The sequence below is a fragment of the Apostichopus japonicus genome, chromosome 7 (genome assembly GCF_037975245.1).
Source record: "Apostichopus japonicus isolate 1M-3 chromosome 7, ASM3797524v1, whole genome shotgun sequence".
NCBI lineage: Eukaryota > Metazoa > Echinodermata > Holothuroidea > Aspidochirotida > Stichopodidae > Apostichopus > Apostichopus japonicus.
In genome coordinates, this window is record NC_092567.1 from 14,767,930 (window position 1) to 14,791,430 (window position 23,501).

General features: G+C 37.3%; 1 protein-coding gene across 3 annotated transcripts in view; it reads right to left on the reverse strand.

Moving 5' to 3' along the window:
* Positions 1-23,501, reverse strand: part of LOC139969418 (peroxisome proliferator-activated receptor gamma-like) — a 231,189-nt gene that overhangs the window by 184,133 nt on the left and 23,555 nt on the right. For 2 of the 3 annotated variants that reach the window (XM_071974363.1, XM_071974365.1), the window contains exon 2: positions 8,192-8,412. In XM_071974363.1, the coding sequence (XP_071830464.1) occupies positions 8,192-8,390 (199 nt within the window). In that variant the 5' untranslated portion in view covers positions 8,391-8,412. Of the gene's footprint in view, positions 1-8,191; positions 8,416-23,501 lie in introns of all 3 variants that reach the window. The other variant, XM_071974364.1, reaches the window with a different exon arrangement.

The window sequence follows — 23,501 nt, forward strand, 5'->3', positions numbered from 1 at the left end:
ATTAAGTTATTACAAGTTAGCAAAGATGTAATTTTTAAAGCACTCTTCAATCTCATTCTAATTCTCAAATACCTCCTTTCTCCTCTATACCTCTCCCCTCCCTCCCCGCCCCCCTCCCCTCCCTCTTCCTTCTCCGACCATCCAGACCCTGTAGGTAAACCTTATGACACTTTGGTTGCTAGATATGATTGTTATGAGATGGTCTCTTCATTCAGAACTTTGTGTTCATCAGTGGGATTCTTTCAACTGACTTGATATTCCTCACCTCTATTAGTAGTTAATTATATCATTATTGTAGTGCTCGTGTGTGCTACATTATATTGAATGTTGGCATTACTGGCCAAGTGCATGATACCTACATGACTGGACGTTGAAACTTAAAGTTACATATAGTCTCTGTACAGTTGCAGTTTCAGAGGCTAGCTACGTAGCCAACTTGTTCTGAGCCTGTCACGACCCTCACAAGCACTCACTTTGTAGGTACTGTACCTACATGACTGTACTATACTATACTATACTCCCTGGTGTGTTGTCCGCCCAAAAAAATAACACCATCGACAACCAAACACGCCACGCGCACTACAATACTGCGTTTTGCAGGCAAATGCAGTTCAAGTTACTATTACTCTTAGCCTCCATTCAAACCAACATACTGTTGTCTTAGCTAGCACACAGAGTTTCTTTCAACGTAAAACATTGCAGTTAAACCATTCAATGTTCACAACAGAGGTACAGATGTATACATGGATGGAAATATATATACAAAGGTTAATCTAGTTTAACCCAGCAGGAAGTATTTATACTTACCTTCCAATTACACACAAACAATGTACTTATAGCCTTTCCTTTGCATTTAAATGTTACAAGTTGAAATGCACTTTCACTTGGAGTTCAGAGTGAACTTTTACCCTCATTCTCTACACTGTTAATAGGTTGCATGTTCTTTTTTTTTTCTGTTCTTTTTTTTTGTAATGAATGACAGACATGGATAAACTTAGAAGAATATTTGGAAAAAGGAGGGGAAGGTGAGGACGAGAGGGAGGAGAGAGAGAGGAGAAGAGGAAGGAGTAGGAGGAGATGGAGATGGAGAAAGGCTGGATGAGAAGGGAGATGAAAAACAGGAGTGAGAGAGGAAGGACACAGGAGGGGACAGAATGTGAGAAGGGAAAGAGGAAGGACACATGGGAAGCGAGATAGAGGCGGGGAAATGAGGAGCAGAGGGGGGTGAAAGGGGGGAAGGGAAGGTAGACAACTTTGTGATACAAAAGGGCACTCCCTGAACTTGACTTGGATCAAACACGAAAGCCGACAATCAAAGCCAATGGTGTAACTGATGAACTAACATAAGAGAAAGGTGGTTGGGTAGATACAGGTGAGGAGCCATGTAAATCTAACTTAAAACTCATTTTGGTTTGGAATGAGACAATTTCAATCCCTGGGAGAGGAGGCTGAAGTTGGACAGGTCTCTCCCCTCCCCCACCCCCTTATCCAATCGCTTCTGTACATACGCTTCACATCGAAGGCTACCCCAGAGCAGACATGAACTCTGCTTCTAATATATAATGACCCAATGCTACAGAATCTTCAGCAAATTATGCAGTTTCATCTGAACCCAGATCAGGATGGGCATCTTATCTAGATTACAATCTCACCAATGGCTGAGTTTTCACAATTTGGACCTAGTGTGTAAACGATACCACAGTGTTAGGTATATATGTGTACTGAGCCTTTAAGGGAACTTGCAGGTAAGGAAATAAATTTGACAATAACTCTTTGAAAGGTGTCAAATATATGTTCAGCATTAAGTATATTTTTGAAAAGGATTAAGATAGGATTCTCCTTCAAATCCAACAACCATTTACATTTATTAGAACTTTATTAGCTTTGCAAGTTTAGACCCTGGAGCTATTATGGAATAGCTTCATGGTTCAGCAAAGATTTGTACAGCAAAACCTAGATAGATTTTGCTCTCAAAGCCTGTATAAGGCAGGTGAACTTTCCTCTGACAGTGCTCCTAACACAGTTCAACATTCCTCTTAGCAGTCCATCAAAGAAATCTGGCACCCTGGTAAGAAATCAGCTATCCCCAAGCTGTGGACTAGGCATGACCTTCATCTTAATTGCAATGTTGTTTACTATGTAACCAACATGCTGAGGAATCCAGGTGCATTACAAATTGTGGTGGAAACATTATTTAATGTGAAACTGCCCACCGGTTAAGTGTGGTTCACGCAGGTCATAGCATCACAGGGGGGAAGGGGAGGGGTTTGTAAAGCCAACGTTCAAAGGGAGTAGTGTTTGCTATAATTTGAGGTGAGGAATTGACCTACTAATAATGCAATCTTTGTTGCATCTTTGAGGAAACATCCAGCCCTCCCATCCAAGGACAATGAAACTCGTAGAAGAGAAAAAACCTTGGCTGAAATCGTAATGTTTGCCCTGAAAGCATGACGAGACATTAATAATTATATAGCAAGACTACCGGTCAGAGGTCAAGGTTGGACCACCAAGGGGTGCAGGCAGGGGTTGAAGTGAATTAATGTAACCATTTCTAATAATAACAACATGCTGCAAGTTGCAAGACTGACTACCTTAAAGCACATCACAGCATGATACTTAGAGAAACCTGTACAAAGTGCAACTATGTACTGTACCAGTACATACTGAGTCCCAACAGACTATAAGCACAGCTAATAGGAGTAGATCAATCATCAACCACAAACGTCTTTAAAGGGTGTGACGACTCACGCAAAATGAAAGGTCTATTAATGCCGGTAATTTGACCTAGTTTCGAATGAGGTGTAACAGAAGTGTTAGACACCACCATCGATCCCAGAAAATACACACACAGCTTGCTACCGTCGGTAATTAGACACTAGTGTACAGTCAGTACATACAGCTGCGGTCAATACCCACAGCACAGTGTACAAATGATACAGCGATGGACATCTCAGGTCCAGCTAAAGATAACAAGGTATCACATTTCATTACTATCTGCATTTTGTAGCGACGCGAACAAAACGTCACTTGCAAGCAACAGAAAGTTAACTTTTTCAGATGGCCGCACGCGGTTTGGGGTGAGTCTTCAATGCCTTTAAATTATATTTGTTTCCATTTTCTAAATGATTTTGCATAAGAATGAAAATTCATAAACGATAAGAACTTTAGTCACCAGACTACAGGCAGTCAGTAAAACTAAAGATCCTCAGTAAGAACCATGTTGTTAAGGTTCTGGCATGGTTTAGAGTGGGAAGGAAGATAGCATGGATCTGAAGGGGTAAACATTGCGGGGGGAGAGGGATAGGGGGGGCACAGCTCTAAAATTTTAACAATTGTTGTAGTAATAAGCTAGATAAATCAGAGTGAATATTTGTATCTTGTAGACAGGTTAGGATGGAATGAAGTAAATCCCAATGTTAAAATATTTCTGGTATTACTCGGGTTCAATAAAAACCATTGGAACCATCTCCATACATGTGTAAAACTTGGTACTTAAGTCTTCATTATAGTAAGAATGGAAGGTAAACCCTGCCAGTAATCCAGTGGGGGAAAACATTGCTAAATACAAACATGTTTGATCAAATCGGACAGAAGACAGAGTGCATGTTTAGTGTGAAGACAGGTAAGTAAGACAGACGGAGAAGAAAATCTTTGAAAATTAGGATTTGCACCTCTTGGTATAGAGATAATTCTTTTAGCTTCCTGAAAAAAAGGCAACTTGCACACTTTCATTGATTAAATTGTTCTCTAACCATATCATTTGTGAACCTTTGTAACAAATTTGTTTAGTCCCACTGTTGCAATGTACCAACATGCACACTTAGGTGTACTTAGCTGGTAAATATCAACCAATTTCTAAATGATAAACAACAGAAGATTACACTTGGCTCTAGGCCTAGTACTAGTAGTAGCTGATCTATAAATACATCTGATATCAAAGTCGTCTACCCCTGGATCAGTGTTGACATTGGATTTCAAAACAAAAATAACACAATTTTAAATGTTTCCTTTAAAGACAATTCATGTTATTACAACTGTTACAATTGATTGTATTCGTCTGGCACTTTCATGACAAAAGAACAACAAAGAATTTAGGTAGTAAACAGACAAGCATGGTTAAAAGTTTAATCCTGTAGTACCTAACATTACTTCCTGTTGTATGCTTCAGTCATGTTCTGAACAAAGAAAGTTACACTATATGTTAAAAGTTATTGTAAAACATTCCCTCTAAAACAGGATGGCTCCACCAGTATTCTTTCTTTTTCTTTATATTTTTAATATCTTCAAGGTGATGGGAAGTGAGATAACAGTTTTTTTTTTTTCTCCTGGGGGGGGGGGGGAGGTCACAATGCAATCTGAAATTGATGTATAGCACTCCATAGCTGATTTAAGTTTTTCTAAATAAAGGAAAATTTGGAGGGCAGGACAATCATATAAAATTTGTCCTGTAATTTGGCCTGTATAAAATCCTGTCATTCATTCACTCTTTCTTCTAAAGGGATCTACCTGATTTAAATCATTTTGCTGCTGAAAATAGTCAGGTATAGGTCTAGGCTAGGCTAGAAGGCTAGGCTAGGCTAGAAATATGTGTTGGGTTTTTTGTAACATTCAGTAGGCATTGTACAAGCTTCGAATGTAACCGATTATCATTTGCTGCGTGTGAATGAATTTTTCGTCGTGATGAGAGGAATTTTATTTCATGCTCGCCAATTTGGCGAGTAGTCAACCATTTTATGTCGTCAAGCCCCTGTGAGTTATAGACCAAGTATTCTATTACAGAAACATTTGGGCTTCACAGATATAAAAATTTGTTGGTCTTTTGAATACTTGGCTCTATTTCATTTCATATCTAATGCAAAATTCAATTTTCAATGATCTAGACAAATTGAGTATGTTTTTATGTTATTAGAGATGCTTTAAGTCTTCTCTTTCGTACTATGGAGTTACAAATAAGACTCAGAATGGGAAAAAATTCAACCCAACTTTTATAAAGTATTCCAGGATGAAATTAAATTTTTATAATCCTAATGCTCGCTCTTGTTACAAATAGCAACTACCGAAATCATAAATTGACGACGGGGCCACGAATAAACAAAAAAACTAAAAGCTAGTTAATACTAACAAAACAACTAGTTCTAAAAGCCCATGGATGACACCATTTTCATTTTCATAACTAATTTACCTCTACGCTATAAACAATAAATAAATAACAGATAATGCACTCGGTTTGCCCGGATTCCTAAATGTTCGTGAAACATTGTCATTTCAAAGTACCGCGATTCGCGGACACGCGAGTAAATGCACTTTGTTTGTTTGCGTCACGCTGAAAGAGAATAAATAACTGGAATAGGAAAATAGGAAAGGATCTACGTCATTTAATCACATAAGACTTTGGCATAGAGTCAAAACTATGTTTAGATCATTCTTCATGTCTGGTACAAACTCAAGAGAAAGATAAGATTTGGATTTGCTTGTGACATCATCTACTCATTTAAGTACAGATTTCTCATTGACTTTTACTCAACTGTCTTTCCTTTCTTGTACTACACATACTACATGCATAAAACGATGCCGTTCCACTGCATTCCTCGGTCGGCGTGTCATTTCAGTAAATAATGAGGTCAAAAGAATGAGGATATGTCGTTTAAATAATATATTTGCTAAGTAATGTAATAGAACATATTCTATGCCAAATGGGATGGCAAATACCTAATGGTAGAATGAGAAGGAAGGGCAACGACTGGAGGAGCCGGTCGCTGAGGGTGCACAGTGTTAAAAGATTACCAGGGCATACTAGACACAGGAGAATGAGGTGCTAATGTTGTGGGGAGACAGGTAAGCGAGGAGCGAAGTAAATTAGAACATATTCTACGCCAAATGGATGGCAAATACCGAATTCCATTTGCATGAGCTGAGCCACGGATTAAATTTCATTGAAGGATGTACTTTCTTTCTTTCCTTGGTATGCTCCTTTAAACCACATATTTCATAACAATATTTGGTTCTTGGGTTTCAAATCTAATTGCGTAACCCAGTGGAACCCTGGGACCGTTATGCCACCAGGCCCCTTCTCTGAAGTCTTCATTTGGCCCCAACTATATGAAATGAGAATACTTTATTCTTCTTGCCAAGTTTCAACAGGCCTCACAATTGACCCATTTTGGGGGGAAGAGGTTCCCCCCATCCCCCATCCCCTCTGCCCCTCCCCTCATCAGGCCTGTGGATAACTAATTGAAGCTTTTACATTATTATATAACCTCTGAAATCTTTATCACTTAACATCCTGCTTTGCCAAAAATAGACAACAGAACACGCACCAAATGAATAACACAGACACATTATGTACACATTTAACGTAAATCCAAAATAAATGTTATGTTTTCCGATTGATATTGTTTCTAGCTTTAGAGGCGCTGGCTTTATGGGCTGTCAGCCAGGCACAGACTTTGATCAATAAGCCACCAAGTTTTCTAAAGAGCCATATTCAACAAAAGATGTGTTAGATTCCATAGTAGTTGTTTTCATTGTCTTAATTAACAATCAGACTGAGAAGAACTCAATTAAGACAAATGACCTACATTTTGTAACCTCATTGGAGATTGCCAATTAAAAATTAAAAAAACAAAATAAGCTTCTTTAGGAAGACATAATAAACCCAATTGGGAAAAAAACAACGATTAATTATATATTTAATATCGTAACTATTATAATATTTAGACAGGTAAAAGAGGAGCAAATTATATTACAAGTTTGTATCTTAGATCGTCAAGATTTTATCTTAACATTCTATCAAACAAACATCTAATTATGGACTTAATTACAACCGTTCCACCCAGGCATAGGGCCTTGAAGAATAATTTTGACTTTAGTCAGTGTCTAGACAGACCACCGTGGCAAAAAAAAAAACTTTTCTTTTTTCTCTCACCATACATATTTTCTGGTTTTATGGGGGGGGGGGCGGCAAGCATCCATATGACTTTCACCTTGGGAAGCGAATCAATAGAGTCATAGAAACAGACTTTACCTTGACAAGAATTGGGGCAAAATTAATGAAAACAATACCATGATGTTATAGCAGTTCTCTGAAGGCTGTCAGCTTTTAATTTGAACTATGTACTTTCCGAAGGCTGTTAGACAACGGAAGTTTTTCTTGTCTTTTACTGTAAGAATCACATCTTTAGAATTTGCAAAACTATGTTGTCTTTACGAGAGAATATTGGTCTGTTTGCTGTGCGCATGGAACACATATGTCGACAAAAACCAGGTTAGTGTCACCTAATCGAATAATATTGAATCATAACAAAAGAAGTACCGTAATGAATATTCATAGTTACAGGCGAATTGATGAATATTTAACAGTTTCAACATCTCTCTCTTTCCACTATTTAAGGCTACAGAAAGGGAAATCCCCTCCCACCAGTGGGCGGATGGACTATGCTAAAACAAATTACGTCATTTTTGATAGCAACTGGAAAAGAAGAATGATTTTGTAAAAATGAGATGTTGTTTGATTGTGTGTGAGGAACTCCCCCCACCCCCCTAGACAGGTGGGAGGAGGGGGTTGACTTGAATTGCGTAGTCGGATTTTCTCCTACTTCCTATTTTTGTTTTTGGTTTGGGGAAAGCAAATACCGTACAAGTTATCATTTTGGTCGATTACTTACACCTCAACAAGTCAATACTTTGGATGATGATATGATTATCATGTATCTCTTTGGGTAATGCGTACAGACAGTTACGGCAGAAGTGAGGCCAGTGGCTGCCCGATACCATTGTGTGTGTGTGTGCTATCACCCACACAGCAGCAGGCTTAGTAGTAAAGTCGTACATCCAAAGTTACAAAATGCTGAACTTTTTGTGACAAATAACTTCCCTCCCCTTGATGTTTTCAGTTGAATAGCTTAACTATTGATGATAATCCATTCATTATTCCTGAAGTAGGTAGGTTATGATTATAACTTTCGACTTTCAAACCAGGTCCATAGTAGTATTCAGGATTCTCCACTGGGAGGAGGCAGGCACAACTTGACAGAAAGAGTGACACTAATTAATTTGCGATTAATTACAAAAACAAAAAAACACTAGAGGACGATGAAAGTAACATCCCTTGACCACCGATATCAAACAAATCTTCGGACAAATTCCCATCCTCAAAAAAGTCTGACTCGAAAGCCAGAAAAATGTGACTCACCGATCCGATTCTGCTTGCGGTACGGAGTGGACGGTTTCGTGGGTGCAGCCTCCTGCGATGTACTCCCCTCTGGCTTGGATTTTGTCTCTTTGCTGGTCGGGTAGATACTACTACCGACCCCGTTCAATACTTGGCCGGTAGCGGTCGGGATATTCCCAGCAGAGCAACCGTTTGTGAGGCTAGTACTCTGCCCTTCCATTCTGTCTTGATGATGCCCTCAACTGCTTTGGTGGGAGAGAGGAAAAGAAGGAAATTAATAAAGTCATCTCATTATTCTCAATATATATGTGTACACATACATGAATAGTCATGAATATTAAAATGAGCAATCACTTGAAGAAGCCTTCCTCCCCATCCATCTCAACCCGCCCCACCCCCCCCCCCCACACACACACCATAAAAATGCCCATAATTGAAAAGGGTGCAGGTCAAGTTTCAGAGATGAATCTGATCTGGAAGAGTCCAGCCAAAATCTAGATAAATAATGATAAGGAATCTTTGAAATCAGGAAATGTTTAGGTACTTGGGGGGGGGGATGGAATCAGCAGACCAGAAAACAAATGGGGGAAAAAAGCTAAAACTGTTACCACCAGATCCTTGTAGGTGAAGTAGAATGCTATGGTGTCGATGAGACAGGTAAGCAATGAAGAAGTGACGTTACTAATGATGTATTCTAACCAACTAGAAGACAGCTTCGCTTAGAAAAGAAGTTATATCACCAAAGGAGAGCCATATATGGAGAGCCATATATATATATATATATATATATAGGTCAACCTTTGCACTATATTCTGTAATGGTGAACACCTGCTGACAATGAGGAGTGCATGTGCATTAAATACACAGATGACCACCAAGGTCAACTAAGAGGTCAAGGTTGAACAAACCATTTTCCAAAATAATTCAGACTTAGAATAGCAACAATTGTTGGAATGAGGAATCAGGTATGACATCCCACCAAATTACCGATGGGCAACTATAACAAAGCTTATGGGGGTCGATAAATACAAAATAAAAATTATTTAGTTCACTGTAACTATAAACTTTCTATTCTCTCCTAATGAAAAGCAACAATTTACAGAGATACAATACTGAGAGAAGTTAAAATGAAAATAGGTATATAAACAAGAAATACATTCCTGTGGAAAATGTTGAGATGTTTTTTAATTTTCACTTAAAGTTTATGTTCATGACCCATTTATGACGCATTCACAACATGCCAACTAAGCCATGTCTTTGCGAGGATATTTTAATAAACCTGTTAAACTCATACCACAATCCATTGCAATTACAACCTTTGTCTAAAATTAACATTAACTTTATAAGAAACCAGCTTCTTTAAGGTTGTCACATTTTAACCACTAACGAACTTTACTTAAACCCACTCAAAAACAGTATAGACCTTGTGAGCATTATACTACAAGCGCAATAGCGGTGTACCAGTAGTATTGTGTCACTTCTTCAGATATATATTGGGTGCACAACTTCTTCAGGTTTTGAGGTAGATCTGTTGACCCCAAGTGACATATATATGACCTTCACCAATAAACCGTGCATAGACGTTATGCAAATTATATTACGGTCCTATATTCTCCAAGTCACCGTTCTTGAGATTGTAAAGTTTCCAAAAATTTCACAGCTTCATGTTTTGGAGACACTACCGACAAGAAATAACCATTAATGCAACACGAGTGAAAAAATAGGCACATGTACTCATTATGCGAAACACACACATTAACCTTTGACATTTGTCAAGTTTTCCCCTTCTGGAGATTTGCTATCAGTTGTCATCATTAAGAACTTTGACCCACATGCTGTACCCTTGTTACAACATACAATGTTTCTACAAATTATGAATCAAGCTTCCAAGATTGATTTTCACAATTTTTTATCTAAATTTTGACCAACCGAAATGAAAGGGAACTTGTTCTCATGATAACTGCATGACTGACCCTTTATTTGTGATATTGTGTTTAAAAGTGAGGGCATCAAACATGTATACATACAGACATTATATGCACACTATATACACACACTCATATGCCTTCATTATTGCATATATACCCTTTTGCCTATTTGGTTAAGGACTCAAAAAGCCCACGAACCAGCATCGTTTCTGGCCCTTTGGAACCATAATTATGTACAGTAGGGAGAGTGTACTTTACTAGATATGTCATTTCAGAAGTCAAAAAAGTTACCTTTCATATTAAATACTGATAAGTGCATTCACGCTTACAATATATTTATAGTTACGACATATATTGTACCAGCGCAAAACAGCAGACAAAAATTGTCACACTTGCTGGTAGAAACCTATAAATAATGGCAGAAAAGACGTTAAGGTCGCAGTACTTTTTCCACGGTGGAAACATCACAGAACTTTGAAGTACGTTAGTCTTTCCCAGGATCAATGGAAATAAGGCAGTTTTTCAGGCTCTTAATGCGTTGAAGACAAATAGAAACATCATCAGACCAACATTACAGAGTCCTCTTAACACTTCATTCACAATTTCTTCGGCCTCGACTCTTTCCGACCCTCCCAGGACAATTTCTCATCAAATGTGTAATAGACATATTGCACTCCACCACACCACATTATAGGATGGAAAGTGAAAACCGTGTACCTGAATTTTGTGGAGAGAATAAAACCCAGCAGAATACTGATTTTTCAGCATTCTAAAATTTCTCAGAGAGGGGTTGAATGTAGATATTACTTTCAGGCTAGTGTTTGACAATCCTGATAATTGTGTTATTTTGTCATATTTAGACTATAAGACTCCTTTCCCTTCAGCTAGAAATCAAAAAGGAAGTCCAACAGGGAAACATGATTCAAGACATGGCTAGTGTTTTGAAATGGTTGTTAGACAGTACTTACTGCCACAAAGCAAACAAAGTCTAAACAGACAACAACCTCTAATGACAGAACACTAATGACTTCATCAAATACATACAAAATCACTCTTTTAATATCGTCAACCCATTTCAAAGGAAGACCTTTTCCGTGAAGTTTCCTGTTGAGACAGGTAGTGATCATATAGTTATGAGAAGCCTAGATTCCATATACTCTTGTTCAGGTACTTACATGTCTGATAAGAAGTAATTAACACTAAAGCTTTAATAAAGTCCAGCTCGCAGGAGGTTGACCAACAGAGAGAGGCACAGACCTTAGACAGGGAGAACGATTCACCAATTTTTGTAGGCTAGGTAGATTAAGAGTGCATACTTATAGAGGAGACAGGTTTCAAAAAGCATGAGTGAATAAATTGTTACAGGTTTAGATACACATGTGTCTCTAAAGTGTCATAAATAGTGTATCCATGGTAACAGACCATCCAGCCATGCTAGGAATAAATAAGGTTACACAAATCGTTTGCGTCCAGTCGTCTGATGATCGCCACACAGGCGTGAAACTGGAGTAACCACATGGCCACACTGTAGGTTACCATATATGTGTACTATACTATATATATATATATTTCATGGGTAAGCTCATCACTTGTGTGTCTATATATATATGTATATATACATACACACACACACACTAGTGATGAGCTTACCTGTCTCTTCACAACCTCAGCAGTCTTGCTCTACCATTGGAATTGGTATTAACCTTTTTAGCAATGAATGCCCTAGCCAAGACCGATCACTTCTGGAAGTGTTAAAAGGGTTATCACTTCGCTCCAGGTGTGCTAGCCCAAGAGTGCCAAAGGTTGTGAGGGGACAGGTAATTGAGGAAGCAAGCTAAATGTCACTTAAAGTTGATGTGGCATTACAGCTGTACTGTAGTTTCCCCCCCCCGCCCCCTCCTGGCAACAAAACTCCTCTTCCATCCTCACCTCTCCTTCCCCATAAGAAACACCCCTTCCAATCCTGTTTTAGTAGTCTTTGTATCAATCTTTGAACTGAATTGATTGCTTCATTTAGAATGTGCATTCATAACTCCTTGATCAGGCTACCAGCTGTGCAATCATGTTAGTTCAACAGACACAACAACGTTACAAGTCAAACAGCATTCATCCACTGCTGTACTTTTTGTAGCACATTTTTGTCGTGGTCGTCGCGAGAGATGATTTCACCTCAAACATATCTTAGTTGTTTTATTAGAATATCCCAACAATTTTCAAAGTAGTTTGAAGTGGCAGATAAAATGGCTTCTCATTTACACTAACCACAAGTGTATTGCAACTTCAACATCATAAATACTCTCTTTAACCTCTGTCTTATAAACCAATCTTAGAGACAACAACTCCATTGCCTTTTTACTAGATTATGATCTAGTCTCGAGGGTCCTTGAGACAACTTGGCCGGGTTTTAAGCATTGTATGATGGGATACAGAGATGCTTAAGAAAAATGTATAGGCAAGTAAAAAAATGGATCCCAAACAGGCAACATAAACTCAGATGTGTGGAGACATAACAATGCATCTTGGGATATTTTGCTAGCTTCATAAACAGAAATTTATCAGTTTAAGAGGACATAAACCTAATCTACCCACTTGATTCCTGTTCATCTTGATTTAACGCGGTTCTCAAAACTCCGAAACGATGTTTATCGTACATAAAACTGAAAGCCAACATTCATCTCTTATGTGGGCACTTTTTAGAGAAGTGTTAGTTTTAACCAACAAATGCTTGATTGAACACAAGCATCCCAAAAACATTTCAAGCATAATCAACCTTTGGCACTGGCAGTCGTAAAAATCGAATAAAAATCTGGTTTGACATACGGTACATGCTCAGAGACCATCACTTGTCTATATAGAGCCAAGCAAATAGCTGATAGGCTACCTACTTGAAATAATGTAGGCCAAAGGTGACGATCAACAGAAATCGATTCTAAATAGTCTCGACGACGCATTTCCCTTCTCTTATCATCGGCCGATCACAACGCTACATTAGCATCAATGAGTCTTTTTTTATTTCCGTAGCAAAATAAGGAAAATCATAAAATATTACAATGGTTTGTATCTATTGTGGCGTTTCGCGTGACTAAAAAAGATGTAATGTTTAATTAGGCACCTGAACAAGCATGAAGAAAGTAAAACTAAATCCTGATTCTCACCCAAATAAAACTTAATTGTTTCCCTCGGTAGGGGCGACTGACCAGGAATATAAACAAAATCAGCTCAATTCATTTAAAGGAGCATATTTAATATTAAAATCATATGTGATTTTTTTTTTTTTTTTTTTTTTTTTTTTTTTTTTTTTTTAAAGATCCTGCTAGGATCGAAACGTCAAGCCAACTTATATTTACACATTCACTTACACAGGCTCTCTAGTGGATAAGCAGTTTGCTAACAGTTTTATTTTATTTTAAAATCATAGAGGTTTGTTAATTATGGGAACCATGGTCTTCTTGAAAAAACAAAGAACAATTTATTAATCTTACATTCTTTAGAAGGGGAGAGGGTACAAAGAAAGTGGGGAAGGGGTGTGTTATCTTACATTTTGCAACGTCTCTTTAAAAAAAAACCTGGATATTATTTCATGTAATACTTCTGTGAATTCTGAAAAAAACTCCTAGAACAATATTGACAAAATTGATTTCAGAATAGGGAGACAACTAGATGAATAGCGTCCAGTCACGGGGACAGACAGGGCTAAAACTTTTTTTCCAGATACAGTACAGTGGTGGTGCTATTATTATGTGGTGACAAGTACTGTAAGTGAAGCAGATTGCCACTATATTGATAACAATTCATACCTTCTCAGCATCAAAATAGTTTTTTGTTATTCTCATTGGTCCACAATTTTGTCTACAGCCATCCTTTGATTCCAGATTTATTGAAAACAACTTTTATTTTTCTGCGTCTGAAATCATGACAATTTTTCTTAACTTACCGAAACATCACACAATGTAAGACTGCGCACTGTTCCTGCATTACAGCAACCAGGTAGATTTTTCAACTGATGGAAGTGACAAACCGCAAGAATCAACTTTAACGGATTTGGTCTTCAATAAGTCTTGTACCTTGTCACCTCAACAATATTTTATCAAATACTCACAAAATGGAAAATAGAAAAATTGTCAAACTGTGACGTCACTGTTTTGAAATGAAACTTCATTAGTCAAACTAATGAACTCCATAATTGTATGGGATTTTACTAATATTGCAAAAGCCTCAAAATATGTATATCATAAACTTCAAAATCATCTCAATCTGTTGCTTTAAAACCTGTATACTCTCACGCCTAAATATAGACTAATCGTTTTATTAGGATACTCCACCGAAATTAGCTCACCAGATAATATTACGGCAATTAAGCTTGGCATCAAGTATCACATTAATTCTTCATAGCCACAATATTTTAAACAGGGATCAATGAACTCTTATGTTGATGTTGTCATATTTGGTAACTTTTTACAAGCTTAAGATAAATATTTAAATCAGAGAAGATATGAGGGAAGTAACACTTTTTGGAGATATTTTTGTTAAAATTTGGTTAGTAACATTGCATATCATCATATAGTTTGAACAGTACTTATTTTTTCAAGAGATCTGCAAGGTTTTTGGTAAGATTTGGTACAAATGCTGATCAATGTCCTACTAAATTGCAAACTCATCGATGTATTACTTTAGGATTTTGTGTGTTTACAAGGGTTCTAAAGGTAGTCAGTTATAGGCCCTAAATTATAGCACACTATAATTGCTAGAAGTTTTCAAAAAGTACTTTCCTGGAGGTCTTTACTCTCCAAATTGTTCTCAGATATTTTTAAGGAACACAAGATGACTGAAAATGTCCCAGTGAGGAAAATTTCCTCGAAGGTTGTAATTAAAACAGTTTAAGAATTTTGACCAAATGTGACCATATTTGAATATCTAGCATATTTGGAGCCAATAAAGCATCCCTTAACAATATGGTGGATCTAAATACTGAGTCCCACCAAAGCTTTTCCTACTGCAGATATTGTTTTGACGATTCTCAGAGTTTGATTTCTACTGACCTCAAGTGACCAACAAAAAAACACTTTCTCTATAAGTTGGTTTTTAATTTGATGTAAAAAAATCTGTTCTTCCTTGGAGAAAGTTTTTTTTTTTTTTTAATTTCACTTGGATTTGTGATCTTATGATCTTATGAAAATGCATATTATAAACGATGATTGTTTTTAGATATAACTTTGATAAGGTACACTTTGATTATATTATTTATAATAGCAGAGAAAGTTTTCACAGGTACAGTCAGGTAAAAATACAACTTAAATGACATATCTCCCACCCACACACACAAACATGCACACATACACAACACCATACGGTACATGCACAATCACACGTATCATATAGTATTGCTTACTATTAAGTGAGCCGAAAGATTAAAACAATGGAAGCCTATAAATGTACCATGCAGGCAAAAGACCACAATTTAAATTAGGTAATAAAGATCTGTTATCCTGCCATGTGTCTTCCTGTGAAACACAATCCAGCCAAGCGGTACACTGAGATCAGAGACAAGAAAAATCTGGGTTAAAGGGCAAAGTTAAGTTCAACTTAAATGGGAGTCCTGACTAGCAATGGACTACACACACATACACACACAAAATCTGGGTTAAACAAAACGTTATACAGTGAAAGTATTTGATCACTTACAGTATATGGAATGTTCGGATTTGGGATATATTTAAGTCTTTGTTTTTGTTCCAATTGGAGGTGATTGTCGACTGTGTACCCCTCCCCCCCCCCCCTAAAGATAGATGTGTCCCACTGTTTCCATCTATAACAACATATATTTGCAATTTGCTTAAAAATGTATACAACATACAAACTGTACCTACTGAAAGTTCATGAACAAAATCCAGGACACTCCAAATCATTCCTGTTCTAGTTGTTAGTTTCTGACGGGATTAGCCACATTTTTTCATTTTAGCTTGTTACCCAATCTCCTCCCCCTCCCCCCCCCCCCACCTCCCTCTCCCAACACCTGACTCACTAAAACTGACTAATATCATACATGAGAACATTAATACAAATATAAGATTGTTATAAAAATTAGTAACAAAAATGGCAAAAATACAAACTGTAAATGACGATGTTTTCAATGGTTTTATCCTGTTATTTCTATAAAATACACCTTAAAGACCTAAAAATTGTCCTTATACATGCATCCACATTTGCCGTTCCATTCAAATACCACTCATCTATTTACAAATTCTTTTCTGCCCTTTTTCTTTTCTCAAAGTTCCTCTATTTAATTTACTACAATTCAAGATTGACAAGTTCTTGACAAAGTTACAGATTCATGTAAGGATATGAAGTAAAGTGCATGCTGTGTACATAACTTGCGACAAGAAAAACAACAATTATTTTGAAAAATTTAAAAATGACCTAGAAGAGAATATGATATACATACAGTCACCCATCTACCAGAGCCAATCATTGAGGTAGGTGATTGACAAACACAGTCCACATCTTCCATCCACCCCCCTCCCCCACCCCCATCCCACTTTCACCTCCCTGCTAGCCTTCTCCCATGCCTTGTGAAGATGCTTTGCATATCACAGACACACCTTTAGTCATGACAGTGGGGGAGGGTTTTCCAATACAACTACTACTCAATTGATCAGTCTCCAAACCCAGACAGAGATGTTAAAAGGTACAGGATATAGGTGACCTGGAAAACTATTCAAACAAAATTCATCATTATCATCATAATAATAATCCCAGTAGTCCCCTGCATGCAGTAGTATCTAGGGATGACAGGTCAAAAGCCAACTGGCTTGTAACTTTACTGTACAAACTCACTGGATATAATATGTAGGACAAACTAAGGTAAAGAGCGCCCTCACTTACTTCCACAGACAGAGAGACACAGGTAGAGAGGGGTTGAGCTGCACTATTAATTACATGTTGTTCAATGGATTATTAATATTATTGTTATTACATGAGTCAAGGGTACTGAGGTTTCATATAGAACTTGATGATGTTATCAGGAATGAGACTGCAGACAATGTGATTCAAGAAACATTGGAAGAGTGGTATTCCAGATAAGATGGAAAACAGCCATGTAGGAATATTTATCAACTATTAAGCTTAATAGGATATGGAGTTAACAATATTATTATACTAATGAAGAAAAACCTAAAAGAATTAGTGTAAATTATGCAAACCATCTTTTTAGCTTATCTTAACTAGCTAGCTTAAATACAACAGAGATATTTATGATGACCAACTCCCCCAAATATCAAAGGAAAGTTTCACTTTGGAAAATATTGGTGTTTTAAAACTTGTGTCGGTGGGGATGGGGGTGGGGGCAAGGGTGGGATGGGGGTGTGGGCAAGGATGGGAGGGGGTGGTTGCCATTTTGTTTTTCTGTGATGCTAAAAATATTAAAAATTAAAAGAAATGTATAACATGCAATATCTAGTATTTTCAGACCTAGAATTTCACAAATTTTTGCCACAGCTTGCTAAAAAAATTCCAGTGCGTCAAATAATCTACTAGCTCAAATCAAATTTCACAATTGCATTTTCCTTGAATTAATTCAAACGCAACATTAATATTGCACTGATAGAAAAATGTAGTAATTAGTCTGAATTTTGAAGCCTGTCTTTACTGTAAGACTTTCTGATATAGTTTTTTAAACACAGAAGTTGCTCTTGTTTTCCTTTACTTGAGTATTTTTACTTGACATACTGCAATTCGAGAACTATGTATTGAGAGAAGGCACAACATTTCCATTATGCTAATTAATGGATAGGCTCTGATTCCACATACAATTTACTAGTTAGGCTCTTGCAGAATCAGACATTACTGATATGCATGCCTTCCTAAAAGATTCCTTTACACTACTATGTATTGAGAGAAGGCACAACATTTCCACTATATGCTAATTAATGGATAGGCTCTGATTCCACATACAATTTACTAGTTAGGCTCTTGCAGAATCAGACATTACTGATATGCATGCCTTCCTAAAAGATTCCTTTACACTAGATGACACTTTCATGTGCTGCAATATGACGTATTACAGATACTACGCATACAGTCCTTTGCCCATCTACTGTAGATCTTCGATGATATGAAATAGCAACAGTTTCAGAGCGCATTTTCCTTTTTGGCTGTTTCATTAAAAGAAAGAAAGAAAGTAATAAACTGTAACTGTATGATTCCAAGTTGCACCTTACAAATGAGCAAGTCTTCCAAGGTTACATATATCTGGCAAACTGAGAAATGTCTTCGCATAATTTAATCCTGCTAAAATCACAGAAATTTGTTTGGACTGACCTTGAAGCCAGAGCACTTTGTGGGAAAATTGTCAACGATGGTTAATAAAGAATTCTGGTCCAAAATAGATGAGTTTTAATTCGGAGGTAACATCAAATGTTTAGTGAATGACTCAGTCGGCTACAGTGTTGAATTTTCTGGTTTGTCTGTAAAATGTATAATGCTGTAAAACTTCTTGTAAAAATCATATGGCCAACATGTAAATACCATGAAGAGGTCTGTATGCAGTGGTGCTGCTTCCACATGTATACGAATGTGATCTGCAACCACACCGCAGTGCTTGTCGGAGAAATTGGATGTATCTTACTCATTTAATTTGAAGTGGTCAACTGGAGGGGGATGGACAGTGGTAAGATGTGGTCTACTTTCTAAGCTAGGTATATATACATATATATATATATATATATATCTATGAGTTAGGGCATGTGAAAGTGGTGTTACATATTGTGTAATTCCAAAAACAATATTATGCTTGAAGAGTCTGACTCAAGCTTTGCGTCAATCCATTTCTAACAAAATATCATATTTATTCAAAAATTTGATGGAGGCGTAAAGACCTTTCACATAGCATATACATACAGCAACATGTGTACATACCTACAATATCAAGAAAATTCAAATAAATGTTCCATTTGGAAGCAAGTAAAACATCTTCATATTGTCCTTTGTACCAGCTAGACAAAGATGCAATCTCAAGGTATGACATTCTACATAAACTTATCAATGAATTCATCTTTTTGGTTTAATTTTACTTTCCAAACTTCTGTTCAAAAAGCTGTGTTTTATCTTGTCAATGTTTCTCATCCCAAATAAACTTTATAATCCACATCAGTAACTACAACTGATTGCGGCAGCTTAAAGGAGGAAAACGGGCACGGAAAGAATCCTTTTCCGTCTTTGTTCTTAAACAATTATTCACTTCTTTATTTATTTTCATTTGTTTACGTTACTCACAAATGAAGAATCCCGAGCATTATTGATAAAGAGACGCACAAATTTCGGTGGAGAACTTGTCACATTCGGTAGGTGAAATTTTTAGTTTTTACGTGCACGGTTCTAGCTTAAACACTCGTTGATATATGTCAATGATATACTGCCATGCAATACTGTTAGCAATACAAGTAAATAAATCACGCACAGGGCTTTTCTAATAATGACCAAATTCCAACAAGGGTGCAAATGATTTTCAATACAACAATGGCGACAACATTTTTGCAAACATGTTTGGCAGCAGACTACAGTATGTGTGCACTAAAACACAGACAGTACATAATTTCTCCTGTTTTTTTAGACGTCAACATTTTCACATGATTAAATAGGGAAAACATGGAAGATGAATTACTGCTGGTGAAAAACAAACAGTTGAGGATAGAAAGGGAGATGTATTCATGATCGGTAGTAATCCGGTGGGTATGTGCTGTATGGTTCTGTCGAGTTTACATAGTGCAACATACATGTATTAAAAGACCCTACCAATGTACGACACCAGAGCAAACACCCGTTGCTACTCCATCATTAACATTAATCAAACATACACTTGACTGTTGTTTATCTTTGCGGGGCGGTAGTCTCAGGAGGAGTGTAATCGAAATGGTGGCAGCAGACCAGGCCAGACTTACACCTGCTCCAGTTCATTCTCAGCTGATCATTGAATAGATTTGTTTTCACACACAAAAAAAAGACACAACAACAAAATCAATTAAACACAAACTTTTAAAGGTCGACAATTTTAAGCTCCATAATTTATTTTTATTGATAACAAGCTCTCCTTTTCCTTCTCTTATTCTCCTTCCCCGGCCTACTAAAGCCGGCTCCAAGAAACCAATTTTTGAACGATTCTTTAACTAAACGCAAATTGATAAACCGTAGAGCTACAGTCAAACACAGAATGCAGAACAGACATGTAAAGTTAGTCCTACGTCCGTATATTGCCAGAGTAATATCAAAACTGTTCTAATACAGTATTAGTCAAGAAAAGAAACCTCAGTTAAAAGACGAGAAGCAATTTTGATTTTCAGAATGTTTTCACATTCGTCATCGTCGACGTCGTCATCCCAATCGTCAAGCAGTCACGAAGATAACACGATTTTAACTGACAAGTCCAGTTCTAACGGTGTGACGTTGTCACACATTCATGCTATTGGCTAATTCTTTAACAGGGTAAAAAAATAAAAGAAACCATTCTGACACTTGCCAAAATGCCAAGGCCACGGGTTTCTGTCAGAATACATTTGATTCCACTCTATCAAAGCCGAGGCTACAGGATATCCCCAAGTGAACGACGACTGCTAGAGCGAGCGAATAACGTAAAAATGCTACGGGCAACGACGAAAAAAATGTAAGGGGAAAAAAAAAAAAAAAACGGTTTGTTGGAGTGGAAATTTAGCAGTCTGATATGCTGGACCTTAGACTAATAGAGCGAAATAGAATTGACTTTTAAACATAAACATCAAAACAAAATGTACTAAAGATAATGGGGAGAAGGGGGGGGAGGGGGAGATGTTGGGATTCAGTCAATCGTAAGAAAGACCTACATCAACCAGTTGAAACTAGAGGCAACAAGATTTACTTTAAATTTATGAGATAATAGCAAAATTGCAAAATACTGAAATCATCATAAAATACCATATTTGTAGATCGTACGAATTCTGTCTAGCAACTCATGAACGTTTCATCTGACGGGAACCTCAATACTTACTGGTTTTGGTATTTAAGGACAACTATCCTAACCACAAGATGCAGCCTCCATTGACCTCAAATTACAGTTGACCTCTAAATTAAAACATTATTGCTCATGATTCACTGAGGTAGGTTACACATACAAGCTCTGCTTTTGAAACTTTCGCATTTACAGGGTTTTCAGACGTTGACCTTAGCTGACCTCAAATGACCTTGATCACCACAAAGAACAAAAGAGGTTCTTATAGGTACAGTACCCTTTAAGATGGATCTGCATAAAGAGTACAAAGGTCATCCAGGATTTTATCACTTAGTTATAGTGCTTGAAATGGTTTCGATGACCTTTGACCTCCACATTCAATGACAGTAGTGGGACTTTCTCAAATTTACAAAGTATGAACATCAAGGTTTACTGTTGCAGCTACCACGTTTAAAAAGTTTGTAGACGTTGACCTGCATTAACCTCAAATGACCTTTGATTTCTTAAAGAACACTATTAAAGGTGGATCTAGTATGAAACTCAATCAAGCTGCAGTTTTCAATTACTTTCTTCCACTATCTATGACCCAAAGTGTCTGGAAGACTTTTTTGTGGGTGAACTTTATCTGTTCAACTCCAACTTTCCTTGTTACCAAGGAGATTAATAGTTGCTAAATTTAGTCTCAGAATACCTGATGTTGCAGTCTGATCACTATCCTTTTTGTTTTGGGAGTTGTTTTGGGTGTGAAGGGGAGGGGGGAGGGAGGGTGTGATAATGGTTACTTACCAGAACTGAGGGGGAGGGAAATTTATATCATCAGTACATCAGTTCATGCCTGTTTATAATCATAACGGCACATAGCAACAAAGGACGACAACCCCAAGTGACGGCAAAACTCATGTCTACGTGGTCCATCCCTCTTGTAAACTTTACATGGAAATAGCTTCTATAGGGTAATAGCAAACAATATGCAAAGACTCTCACAAACAAGGAATAAAAAAATATAAAAAAATTTCAATGTAAGGATTGTTTTATCGTATAACATATCCCATAACCTCCTCTAAAATATTCTTCTTCTCTTCTCAACAAAGTCGATAAACTCCTCATCAGACGGAAGGAAAGAGATGAGATATAACTGCACGCGATGACTAATGCAACGAAAATTGCAGCTGGCCATTCTAGCAGATTCTGCCAGAATATCGAGTGTGTCTGTCGGTCATATTATTTATGTTTAATATAATACGTTGAATATCAAAACCTTTCGAAACAAGATCCAACCTACTTCATTCAACACCAGCAAGGTGTGGAGCACCTTATTTTCATTCCCATGTCCTTGTACGGATCAAATGTATCACCTTCCCTTTAGTCAAACCCAAGTTCTGCAACCTTCAAACCGTTGGATGCAAACACGCAACCTTTTACTACGGCAAATAATTCATGACGGTGCAATCTGCAGTACAGGAAAAGTACTGGATAGGATGGTGGCCTAAGCAATCAAAATTCGCTGCACATTGACAATGGAGTCCAATATTAACAAAAAAAACTAGTCAATAAAACACATCGAAACAACAAGGTCAAAGGGAATGAAAGGGGGGGAAAGAAAAACAATGCTTACACTTCATTAGATCTAACAGCTGCGACTGAATTTAGAAGTGGCAGTGCTGTGCTGTATTGATGAACGCTCCAACAAACATTGACTTCAATACTTCTAACTACAGTAAAGTCAGTCAGGGGAACCAGGGCTTCAAAAAAAAACTTATCTCGTTAGAAGAGATATGACCATGAACTTGCCCTCCTTGTGTTATGCATCCAACTGTGAGATTGTGGGTTTTTTTCTTTTTCTCTTTTTTTTTTCACTAAACTTTCTTCAAGGTGGCCAGACCTCAAAAGGATTTTTTCCTTTTCTACTTTTTCTTAAATAAACTCTTGGTAATGAGGGACCTTGAGAAATGGCCATAATCCGAAAACACATTGCCAGATTTGGCAGAGAGTTCTTGGGATGTATAAAAAAAAAAAAGTTAAAAAAATCTGCAATAATGAACAAAGCCCTTCAGCCTACTCAACATAGCATAAGCTGATGTCTCAAGCTACTTCTTTGCCTACACATAGCTGCAACGTCCTTGGGAAATCATTTTGATCCTTCTCGTGCGGCTTTTGTGTCATCACATTTTTAACTCCTCCAGCGACAGGGATTAAATATTTCCACAGACAGCTATGAAGGCAACTTGGCAACAGCTAAAGAGAGTTATTAAGTACTTTGGGGCAATTGGCTTAGTATACCGGAATACACTAACATTAAAAAACTTAGCTTCGCGAGGAACGGTGTGGCACGCAACCGTTACACTGACAGCACTAGGAATTGATGAGTACATACATTATTCATGGAAACTATCTATAGGCAACATGGAATCAAGACATTCCTACTGTA